The sequence below is a fragment of the Rattus rattus genome, chromosome 2, assembly GCF_011064425.1.
Source record: "Rattus rattus isolate New Zealand chromosome 2, Rrattus_CSIRO_v1, whole genome shotgun sequence".
NCBI classification, from domain to species: domain Eukaryota; kingdom Metazoa; phylum Chordata; class Mammalia; order Rodentia; family Muridae; genus Rattus; species Rattus rattus.
Genome location: NC_046155.1, coordinates 34,885,099 through 34,897,426, shown reverse-complemented (window position 1 = coordinate 34,897,426; position 12,328 = coordinate 34,885,099). Strand labels below are relative to the sequence as shown.

The 12,328-nt window shown below is 37.7% G+C and overlaps 1 protein-coding gene across 2 annotated transcripts in view; it reads left to right on the top strand.

Annotated features, from left to right (window-relative positions):
* The window catches only part of Tbc1d12 (TBC1 domain family member 12), a 78,045-nt gene that overhangs the window by 49,432 nt on the left and 16,285 nt on the right, over window positions 1–12,328 (top strand). Inside the window, exons 4-6 of one of the 2 annotated variants that reach the window (XM_032891831.1) lie at window positions 2,414–2,496; window positions 5,091–5,208; window positions 7,017–7,123. In XM_032891831.1, coding sequence (XP_032747722.1) covers window positions 2,414–2,496; window positions 5,091–5,208; window positions 7,017–7,123 — 308 coding nt within the window. The remainder of the gene's footprint in view (window positions 1–2,413; window positions 2,497–5,090; window positions 5,209–7,016; window positions 7,124–12,328) is intronic. The other variant, XM_032891832.1, reaches the window with a different exon arrangement.

The following is a 12,328-nucleotide window of genomic DNA, read 5'->3' as shown; positions in this document are numbered from 1 at the left end:
TGTGTAGGCATATATGTGCCATGGCACATGTATGGAGCTCACAGGTCAATTTCAGGACTCAGTTCTCTCCTTCATTGTGGGTTCTGGGGATTGAACTCAGGTTGCCTGGCTGAAGTGGTGAGCCTGGCTGAAGTCACTGAACCATCTTGCCAACGCTACAAGTGTGTTTCTTTTTGAATTCTTAAATATCTAATTGTAAACTCTATAAAGCCATTGACTGGATAAAGTGAAATACAATATATTGTATTATATAATATATATAATCCCATATATATTACATATAATATATATTACATATAATATATATGTTACATATAATATATATATATTACATATAATATATATATATATAGGCTGTCAAACTTGTAGGGAGAATGTTATTCTAAAATTCTAATAAGAGGAAACCAGTTTAATAGTTTGTTACAAAGGTACACCTGTACTTATCATGGACCTAAAATTTCTATTTCTCAGTATTTACTCAAGAGAAGTGAAATAGATGCCAAAAGAATTGACATTAGTTCTTTATGTTAACTTCATTCATAAAAATTGCATACTGGAAATAACACAAATGCCTATATGTATAGATAGAGTACTTTTCAGAAGTTAAAAAGGAAACTTTATATATATCACAGACAATGTAAAACTAGGTTCAACAAAAGAAGAATTAGATACAAAGTCAAGTTTGGCAATACAGGCCTCCAACCCTGGTGTTCAGAAGGTTGAGGCAAGAGGAAAATTTGGGGCAGATCCTGTGCAAAAAGGAACTTGGCATGCGAAAATACAACGGTTAGCTGAGTTGGAGGCTAGCCTGGTCTACAGAGTGAATTCCGGGACAGCATAGAGAAGCCTGTCATGAAAAAATAAAGCAAACAAAAACAAATAAAAAAGAAATTGTAACGACAACAGACTAGTATGTAGTAATTGAAATCAAAGATGGGATTTTATAAAATAAGATGTAGATTCAATATTGGGTATATAAAAGTTCTGGAGAAATTTTGTGTGTCTCTTGCTTGGTATGTTGGTTGAATGGATTATATATTTTTCAAAAATCATCAAACCATTCTGTTCTTTTTAAGACTTAAAGATTCATTTATGTGTGTGAATGCTTGCCTGCAAGTTTACACATTCACTAAGTGTGTGCAGATGCCCATGAAGGCCAGAAGCAGGCATCGGAACCCCCAGGAACTGTAATTACAGATGAGCCACTGTAGGGGTGCTGGACACTGATTCCCAGTCCTCTGTAAGAGCAGCCACTGTTCCAAACTGCTGAGCCTACGCTCCAGTCCTTTGTTTATTTGTTTGTTTGCTTATGTTTTGTGTTGTTTCCAAGGCAGGGTCTCACTGTGTAGCTCTGGGTGTCCTGTGTAGACTAGGCTAGTCTCGTATCCACAGAGATCTATCTGCCTGCCTCTACCTCTCTAGTGCCGAGATTTAGGGTGTGCACCACTGTGTCTGGCTCCCATGCTGTTATTTTAAAAATCAATTTTAAACTTTTCTTTTAGACCTAGTGACTCTTGCTATAATCTAGGCTGGTCAGGAACTCACTGTGTAGTCCAGACTAGCCTCAAATTCACAACAATCCTCCTGCTTCAGCTTCCCAAGTGCTAGGAATATAAGCATGAGTCATACACTTTGCTTCTTGTCAAACTATTTTAAAAATGTGTATAGTTTTTTAGTTGTATGTCAAAAGAGTTTAGGCTCAGTGGATAAAACCATTAAGGTAAGAACCAGAATTCTGTCTCTGGGACCATGTGGTAGAAGTCAAGAAGCAGCTCCTACAAGTTGCCTGTTGACCTCCATGTGCAGGCCTCTCCCCGGACCCCCTCACTTACACACACACACACACACACACACACACACACACTCAGTACAAACATTTTACAAATGAATGAATGAATGAATGAATGAATGAATGAATGAATGAATGAATGAATATGGGGCTGAGAGATCAGTGAGCAAGTACTATTCTTTCAGAGGACCTAGGTTCACTCCTGGGACCTACAGGCAGCTTATCCCCATCCTTACCTCCAGCCTTAGGGGATCCAGCACCTTCTGGCTCTGCAAGCACCTGCACACGCTGGGCATAAGTACATAAACTCAGGCATCCATGCATATGCTTAAGTGTATAAACATAAACTATATGTGTATATACATACAATAGATATAAGGAACCCGAAGTCTGAGTTTGTTTTGAAATGCAGAGTTGTTTTTAAGCTTTCATTTACCTTTTCTTTGTTGCTGAACGGGAGAGACAGGCTGACCTCACCCTGAGGATTAAAGGTCTGAGCCACTGTGTCCGCTCATTCACATTTTCTCTGAAAGTAACCTTAGTTTTGTAACATTGCTTTGTAACTGGTTCCAAACAGGTAGCAAAGTTAAGAGTTGTTTAATTTGTTAATCCTTCCTCTGACAGGAATCTTCCTGCGAAGTCTGTGGAAGAAGCTTTACGTCACCGGCAGGAGTATGATGAGATGGTGGCTGAAGCTAAAAAACGAGGTATATTTGAACTACAAAAACTTCATTTTATTAAGATAGTTCTTGTTTTTCTTTAGCATTTTTTATAATTTAGGTTTATTTGGGGACTTGTTGTTTGCTTGGCTTAGGTTTTTTGTTTTTAATTTTTTGGGCCCGAGTCTCACTATGAAGCTGGTCTGGCCTCGAGCTCACCATTCACTTCCAGACTCAGCCTAGAAAGTTCTGGGATTGTAGGCATGAGCCGCCGCACCCAGACCTGCTTTTTCTTTTCTTTTCTTTTCTTTTCTCTTCTCTTCTTTTTTATTAAAGAGGATTATGAAGATGTTGCTCAAGAGCCTTATCCCTGTTACTTGAGCTTTAGTGTTTAGGCTTTAGGTCTTTTACACTTCATAATTTTCATGTAATGGCAGTCACTCTTCTGACGTTACTTACAGTTTTCTAATTTACTGTGAAAATATAGTTTGAAGCTAAATTTTGCTTTTGTAACTAGTAAAGTCTCTCTTAGGTTTATAAATAAGTATTCTCATTAGCATGTCATATTCTTACTCGTTCTCTGTCCTCCTGTCCTCCCTGCTAAACATAGGTTTACTTTAACAGTGTATAGAGTATGTGTTGACTATCATTAGTTTAGGATAAATACTCATTTTTATAAATGTGTATTTCTAATATATTTTTGAAATATTTGTTTTGTATATGTTTTAAAACAGTTTATTACTGATTTTTCCTTGCGGTAAGTGAGTGGGGTGTGTCATAGTAGCACATGGTTGTTCTGCTTTCGGCTGCTGTTTTCCAAGTCACGTTGTGTCTTTAATATTACAGTTAACATAAGGTATTTAAACCCAGTTGCAGCCTTCTAAAATTCCTAATTATTTGAACACTGACTGAGTTTATTTTAATGTATAGAATTAAAAATACTTCTTGAGTTCAAAGCCAGCATGGTCTACAGTGTGAGTTCTAGGATAGCCAGGGCTATACAGGTTTTGAAAAAAAAAAAAAAACCCACATATTTTTAATATAGCCATCAAGCTTTTATTTATTATTTTGTTATTTGGCTAATATTTATTGAGAAGTAGATGGCACATAGTATAATATAAATAATAAGAAATAATAAGAAATTGGGAATCTCAGTGTTTTAGGCTTAATCCAATGTTACATGATTTCTGGTTATGATACTCTGAATAGGCCCACTGTGCTTCCTCGTGTACAACACTGGAAGCCGATGACAGATTAGGTTTCTATCTCTTGTTTGACACTTCTGTCTTAAGGACGTCTTATATACAATCGATGCAGAAGACGTAACTGTGCAGCCAGTGCTTGCCTTCGTTTGCCCCTGAGTCAGTTTCAGAGGCTCACACGAAGCACAGTTTGGCTACCTAATCTACAAGTCCTTGCTGGTTCTAGAAATGTTTTTTTTAAAACTTTTTGTTTTGTTTGTTTGATTGGCTTGGTTTGATTTGGTTTGGTGTTTTTGAAACAGGGTTTCTCTGTATAGCCCTACCTGTCCTGGAACTCACTCCGTAAACCAGACTGGCCTCGAACTCACAAAGATCAACCTGCTTCTGCCTCCTGAATGTTGAGATTAAAGATGTGTGTCACCGTCACCTGGTTTTATAACTTTTGATAAATAGCCTACTTTTGTGTTTGTGGCAGCTTTTGTTCCAAAATTGTGACCTCTAAATTCAGAGGTATGTCATTTTTGTTTGTTGAGAAAATTTTATTTTGTCCTAATTAGTAAAATAAAACACCATGCTAAAAGGTGTTTATATAGTGATAGTGTCATTGGCAAAATAATTTTAAATATCATATTGTTTATGTTGAGATTAATAATCCATTGTATAAAAAGTGGCTCTTAATTAGTTGCTTGCAGTTTTAATGTAATTATTTCATGAACAGATTTCATTTTGTGGATAAAGTAAACAGAACTGTGTGATGTAACCAGCCAGGCAGGCACAGTGGCACATACCTGCACTCCCAGCCCTGGGGATAGGGTAGGAGAGTGAGTACATGTGAGGACAGCCTGGTATACATAATGACTTCCAGGCTACCCCAGAAGAGGCCTGGCCTTAACTTAGATCCTGGGGAGAGTGCCTCCCTTGTATAGGCAAAGTCCTGGCTTAGGCCCTAGTGCTACATAAACCAGGGGTGGTGCCACACGCCTTATCCCAGCATTTGGGAGGTGGAAGCAGTGCTAACAGGAGTTCAGGGTTATTCTAGCTCCATACCTGGGCTACTTGAGGCCCTGTCTAAAAAATAAAGGATATAAAAGAGAAAAGAAGGAAAAGAAAGATGTCGAACAGCAAGTTAGCATAGGCAGTCTTGCAGAACCTTGTCTTGATTAAAACAAAGCAAAAAACAAAAACAACCAGAAAGAAGCAACAGAGCAATTTGCTAGCCATTTTTTAAAATTGATTTTTGCCCTTTATCTCGTTGCTCTTATAAGATAAAAGAAACTTTAAAATGATGCTAGCCAGGCTTTGTTTTCTACTTTTTCTTCCCCTTTCACATTACTATCAAAGGATCCTTCTTGAATCCTTTCTTATAGACTTAAGGTACAAAAGGAAGGGATTTTGGTCCAGTTCCTTTGTATTGAAATAATTCTTACTTGTTCAAAACAGAAATTAAAGAAGCACATAAAAGAAAAAGAATAATGAAAGAGCGGTTTAAGCAGGAAGAAAGCATTGCCAGTGCAATGGTGATTTGGATGAATGAGATACTGCCCAATTGGGAAGTGATGTAAGTAAGCAGATTTTTCCAGAAGCCTAGTGTGTCTCCAAGTGTTTCATCCTTCCCAAGTCTGTATTGTCACCTCTCAGCATGCATCTTGTGCTGCAGCTAAGCTATGCTATTAACCATTGCCCCAAACTCATGTTCCTCTGTACACGTTCATGAGCTCCTATCTCTAACGCATACTTTTCTTAGTGGCCATCTTCTGTGCTGTCAACATCTTACCTGCTCTCTGAAACCCATGAGTAACTCAGGAAACCTTTACTCTCCTAAATTAACACTAATTGTAAAACATTCATTATTGGAAGAACTCATTACATAGAGAAATATAAGGTACATTTATCAGATGTGAAAAGTGTTTCTAAAGTTGAATATGGTTGCATGACTCTAATCCAGAAATCTAGAAGCTGAGACAGGAGGAATTCATTACCAGCCTGGATAGCATAATGAGTTCCAACTCAGCCAGAACGAGAGAGAGACAGAGACAGAGACAGAGACAGAGACAGACAGAGACAGAGACAGATAGGATCTACAAATAAATAGATGCACAGGAAGGAGAGAGAATGTAACTAAGAAAGCATGGGAAATACCGTCTTCCCCTGTAAAGGTCCTATGGTGCCTTGAGGCTACTATTCTTCTTGCCCTCCCCTCCCCCCTTTTTGTCTCTTCTTTTTTGACAATATTTCTACATATTTTTATCTTCCCTCTGGGCAAAGGGTTGAAGGATACCTTCTTCAATGTATGTAGGGCATACATTGACAATTTGTTAAATATTAGAAATGTGACAGACGCAGTGGTCCCTCTTATCCAGTCTTACTGTGTGAGGTTTCAGTTGCTTGTACCCAAAAAATGGAAAATTAGCTAATTAAATATGAGTAAAAATTTCTAGAAATTAAAAGTTTTTAATTGTGTGTCCTTCTGAGAAGCCCAGTGAAGTCTGTGCTGCTCCTTTGTCTTGGCCATAAAGCATCCTTTGTCCCACCTTGTCATGTGGGGCACAAGACCTGCCTTTACTCACTCAGTGGCACATCAGTTACCAGAGCTGTAACAGCAGGGATACTGGTGGTCAGCTATGTCAAAGAGAAGCTGTAAAGTACTTCTTTTAAGCAGAAAAACCAGAAGTACCCTCTTTTGAGTGAGTGGGTGAATGAATGAGAGAGGTGGGATATTTATATAACACAGTATATCCTTTTAATTCTATTTTTATTGTTAGCTATTGTTCATCTCTTATGTCCAAATTACAAATTTATTTTTACTTAGTATATTTGTATATGGAAATCGATAGTTTGGTACTATTTGTGCCTTTACTTACATTTGTCTTACTCAAGGTTATCCAGCTCAAGGTTGGAGAAGCTAAGAGATTTGCTCAAGGTTATACAATGAGTGGTTGAACTAGATTTGAATCTAGGTCTGATTCTAAAGCCTATGCTCTTTCAGTGAACTACTGTTCTTAAAGCCTAGGGCCTTACCCAGGCCTTACTCATAATAAGTTCTTTGTGATTTTAGTTTTGGTACTGAATTGGCAGAACATTTATGTCTTTTATTTTTAATAATTGTCCATATGGTTCTGATTTTCTGATGATACCTTTAGTATAAGTAACATCTGTCAGAGGCTGTTCCCTTTAATTTCCCTTAGCCCATCTTTGAGGGCTTTCATGGCCTACAGGCATGAACTCAAAGGAAAGAATGCATTTCATACTTAACACTTGGGATTCTTAAAAATCATATGATCACTTGGCCATAGGTAAGCCATCACGCAACTAGTATTTTTGGTACAAAAAGTAACTTTTTCCTTTTTTCTCCTCCTTTAATTCTAGGCGTAGTACAAGAAGAGTTCGAGAATTGTGGTGGCAGGGATTGCCCCCTAGTGTTCGTGGGAAAGTTTGGAGTCTAGCTGTAGGAAATGAACTAAATATCACTCCTGGTTTGTATTCTATATTCAGTTATTCCCACATACAAATTATCATCTCCAGAGTTTTATTATCATATTAGTAAAGTTGCCATTTAAAAAACACTACCATATCTTTCACTTTCAGAGCATGCCTCATGCCCTCCCAAACTTTGCAATAGTAAATAAGTTTTTAATATAATATGATATATATATATATATGTATATATATATATATATATATATACATATGAACGATTCGTGGGCTTTTTTCTTTAGTTTACAGCTATCAACAGTGTTCAGACACTAGAACTGTAGAAAATTTAAAGCTAGTGAGTTTGTGCAGGGAACAGTAAGTACAGAGGAGACATTGTTGCCTCAAGACACAGCTTCTCTGCTTAAACAATAAACAATGCACAGAGAGAACTTGGTTGTTTTTTCTGCTAAATGTTTACCCAAACCAATTCTTTCAGAGTTTGGGGTTTTTTCCTTATTTTTTTTAGCTAACAAAGTAAAGGGTTTCACTGAGCACTTTTGTTGTGTGTGTTGTTTAGATTTTACCTTTAAAGTTTAGCCAGACACAGGGCTCAGTCCGTAGCCATAGCGCTCGGAAGGCTCTGGCAGCTCCACAGCAGGTTGCAGTCCAGCTGGGCTGCACCGTGAATTGTAGGCCAGCCTAGGCTACAGTGGCTAGAGAGTCTGTGTCAGAAAACCCAACAGTGATCCTGGTGATAATAGGAATAAAGTGTGGAAAAGACTTTAAAGGGATTATCTTAAGTCTCAGACTTTGTCATGTAGTAAAATGCTAGAGTAATTCTGATGAGTTACAGAAAAAGTTTAAATAGGATAATATAAATGAAATGATTTCTTTTAAAATGTGGATATGACACATGCCTGTAGTCTCATGGCTGTGATCTCAGCACACAAGGCTTAGAGACAGGAACATTAGGGATTCAGTGTCATTCTGGGCTACTTGGTTGAAGCTACATAAAATTGTCTCAGAACTGTTCTTTATCAAAATATTTACCAATCAGCCTGAGTGATAGTGGTGATATTAGACAGACAGTTGACACCAGAGGAAACTTTGAGCTCTAATAGTAGAAGGAATGTATTGTCTGGCTAGGGCTGTAACACTGTTTGTAATGTATTTACCTAACGTACATGTGGCTCTGGGCTTGGTCCTCAGCATTGCATAAACCAGGAGGTAGAGACAGCAGACCCACAAGTCCAAGGTCATCCTCAGCCACTCAGTGAGTTAAAGACCAGTTTGGGCTACATAAAGCAATTTTCTCAAGAAAATAACAAAGAAAGAAAAAAAGAAAAGAAAAGAAAAATAAGAAAAAAAGGGAGTAAAGAATATATTGTTAGTGTATTTTTTTTTAAGATTTATTTATTTTATATATTTGAGTACATGGTAGCTATCTTCAGACACACAGAAGAGGGCACCAGATCCCATTACAGATAGATGATTATGATCCACCATGTGGTTACTGGGAATTGAACTCAGGACCTCTTGAAAAGAGTACTCAGTGCTTTTAACTACTCTCTCCAGCCCCGTTACTATTATATTTTAAGTACACATTTGATATTTACTGAAAAATACAAGGAATAATATAAACTTTAAATGCTTGCCATGTGAACTGTTCTTGATCTTTCTGTCAGTACAGTTTGGCTGTAGTATTTAATGATTTTCTCTGTCCTGGCCAAATCAACATACATGTTGGAGCAGTATCAAAGCACATGTTTTTAATTCTCAGAGTCTGAGACATTAAAGTGAAATGAAATAGTTAGAGCATAGGACTGAAAATGATTTAGAAATATTTCTAAAATATCTGAAAACTAAAACCTTTTAGGGCCAATGAGGTAGCTTTTCAAGTCAGAGCACTTGCACTGAAAGCCAGATGGCTGTGGTTGACTGCAGAGCCCACAGCGGTGGGAAGGAGCACGCTGGCCACTCGTGCCCAGGCTTCAGGCTGTTCCATAGTGATAAATACATTTTAACTAAAAAAGAAATCACCATTAATCTGTTATTGTTTCAGTTCTATGTATTTACCGGAAGGAACCTAGCAGAAGGATCTACATAGGATTGAGTTCAAAAACATTTTTACAAAGATCTTTTTGCTATAATCAACGTTAATATAAAATTGGATAAAAATATAAAGACCCACATGTCTATTTTTAATCACTAAAGTGATACCAACTGTAGATATTACAGTTATTTGTGATCTTTAAAGGTTGATTTTTCACCAAAGGCAGAGGCTTGAGGATCTCTGAGTTTAAAGTGAGCTTGGTCTACACAATAAGTTCCATGCTAGGAAGGGGCTACATAGTGAGATACTGTCATGAAATTTTTTTTAAATTTTAAAAGTACCAAATGCTGGGCAGTGGTGGTGCACACCTTTAATCCCAGCACTCGAGAGGCAGAGGCAGGCAGATCTCTGTAAGTTCCAGGTCAGCCTGGTCTACAGAGTGAGTTCCAGTCAAGGCTGCAGAGAAATCCTGTCTCGAAAACCAAACCAAACCAAATAAAATAAAATGTACCATGGAACGAACATTTTAACAGTATCGTTGAAGTTACTAAGCTGTTTTCATGTAGATGTTAAAGAGTATGATTAAGAGAAAGGTGCTAGGGAAGAAAGTAACACCTAAGCCAGAACACAGGTGTGACCTTCTAATGGGGTCAGACGATGTTCCTTTTACTTTAAAGACAGAAGTTGGGACTGGAGAGATAGACGGACTAGCAATAAAGAACCCTTCTTCTTTCGGAGGCCCTGGGTTGTACCAGCACCGAATGGCAGCTGACAAGTCAACTCCAGTTCCAGAGCATCTGATGCGCTCTTCTGTCCTCCCCAAGCACTGCACACATACAAGGTGTACATACACGTGTGCAGGCAGAACGCTCAGTACCATACACATTAAACACAAGCAGCTTTAAGAGGGCTGGAGAGATGGCTTAGCTAGTAAAAGGTGCTTTTTATAAAGCACGATCATTTCCATGCCTAGGTCCCACACAGAGAGACCCAGGTCTCACAAATTTTCCTCTGACCTTCACACACACCCCTGTTCCATCCAAATAATGGAGTAATTTTTAAAAACTTCAAGAAGTAGAGTTTAATGACCTTGGCATACCGACATAGACCTATAATTCAAGCTATGGGGGTCGAGGCAGAAGGATTGCAAATTGAAGACCTGTAGAGGTTAGAGTAAATTTGAGGCCAGCCTGGGAAACTTAGATTCAGTTCCAAGGTAAATACAATAGAAGCCGGGCATGGGGTACATGCTTTTAATCCCAGCATTCAGGAGGCAGAGGCAGGCAGATCTTTATGTGTCCAGGTCAGCCTGATCTACAAAGTGAGAACCTGTCTCAAAACCACAGTAACGTCGAAAAGGCAAAACAACAACACCAAACACAAAAGACTGCAGGCAGACTGGGCTCTGTGAAAGAGGGCTTACCCACCAAGGCAATGGGTTTATTTCCTACTGTACTGAGAGAAAGAAAAGAAAAGGCTGGTGGCATACTACAGCTCAGTGATAGGACACTTGCGTGCCATATGAAAAGTCCTGAGCTTAAGCCACAGTACCACTCCCAAAAAGAGTCTAAGGTATAATTTTAGGTTTTAATGTTTACTTTAGAATATATTAGACTTTATATGATTGAATACCTTTAAATACATAAGTTTCTAATGATTTCAGTGGGACAAGTTAAAAGAAAATGGTTTTCTTGTAGATTTAAAAAGCACTGACTGATGGTTATTTGAAATTTTGTTTTATTTTTAAACTTTCTTGTTGCTGATAATGTTGGCTTTAGATTGGGGTGGTAGCTTGCTTGGTAACTTAGAATGTTGACTTGATAGTGGTAAGGTTTTATGACAGTGAAACAAACATCTCAGTGCTGACGTGTTGAGATTTGCAGTATGACCAAGTCATTCACTTCAGTGTAATTTTAGGTTTTCTTTAGTAAGCACTTATGTATTGAAAAATGAAATAGGAAACTAATTCTCTTCCTTGTGGAAAGATTCCTTCAGTAAGCTTATTTTTTATAACTTAGTTCACATCCTAGTAATTGACTCCTTACTTGAATTTATTTTAATCATAAAATTTATAACAATAAAAAATGCTAGCTAAGAGTACAGGCTGTAAAGTCAGTCAGATAGCCTCACATCTGGTTCTACCATGCATTAGATTATGACCTTGGGCAAACTGTTTACTGTCTAAAAGTGTAGCTTTTTTTTTATTTGTAAAATGGAGATAAGATCATTAGCTATAACGAGAAATTGTTTTGGTTATTCATAATATGAGTATTTCTTGTGTAAACACTCTTTGTTGAATGCCTGTTTATCATCATTTTCCCAAATCTGAGAGCAAAACCCTAAAACCTGAATATTCTCCATTCAAGTATAAGGTACTGTCCTTGACCTGTCTTTAAGCCGGATTCCACCTCTCCCTCTTTAGATTCTATGTGAAATTAACTGAGACAAAGGCCTTTTCACTGAGAATATTAATTATAAGTCTTCTTATAATTTCTCAAAAGGAAAGCTACTCTTTTGATTATTTAAAACACATTACCACATTTTTCTTATTAGATCAGCTTTGTGGTTCCTAATGTGATGGGATTTGTCAGCCGGAGTCTTCTCTTCTTTCAAGGCACTTTAAAACTTGGTTAAAGAGGGAGACTGACATGGAAACAGTGACATTTAAACAGTATATGCAGCTGATAGGTGACAACCGCAAGCAATTATACATTATACAATTATACATTAAACTGTACTTACCTCTTCTCCCAAGTCACTCAGGGATTTGTGCATTAGTAATTTCAACTTTTTCTTTTAAATTTTATTTTCAAGCCATTTGTAGTAATGATGCGTAAGTAAGAGAAATAGAATTATAATGTTTGAAATATGTATAGCCAAAGTCTTGACTATGTAAGAATATTTGTTAGAGTATAGTTGTCATATATTGGAATATTGTGTTGAATGGCTCCAGCCACATACTTAACAGAGGATGGCCTTGTCAGACATCAGTGGAAGGAGAGACCCTTGGTCCTGTGAAGGCTCGATGCCCTAGTGTAGGGGAATGCCAGGGTGGGGAGTCGGGAGTGGATGGGCGGGGGAGCACCCTCATAAAAGTAGGGAGAGGGAGGATGGAGTAGGAGGGTTCTGGAGGGGAAACTGGAAAAGGGGATAACATTTGAAATGTAAATAAAGAAAATATCCAATAAAAAGATAAAACAAACAAAAAAGT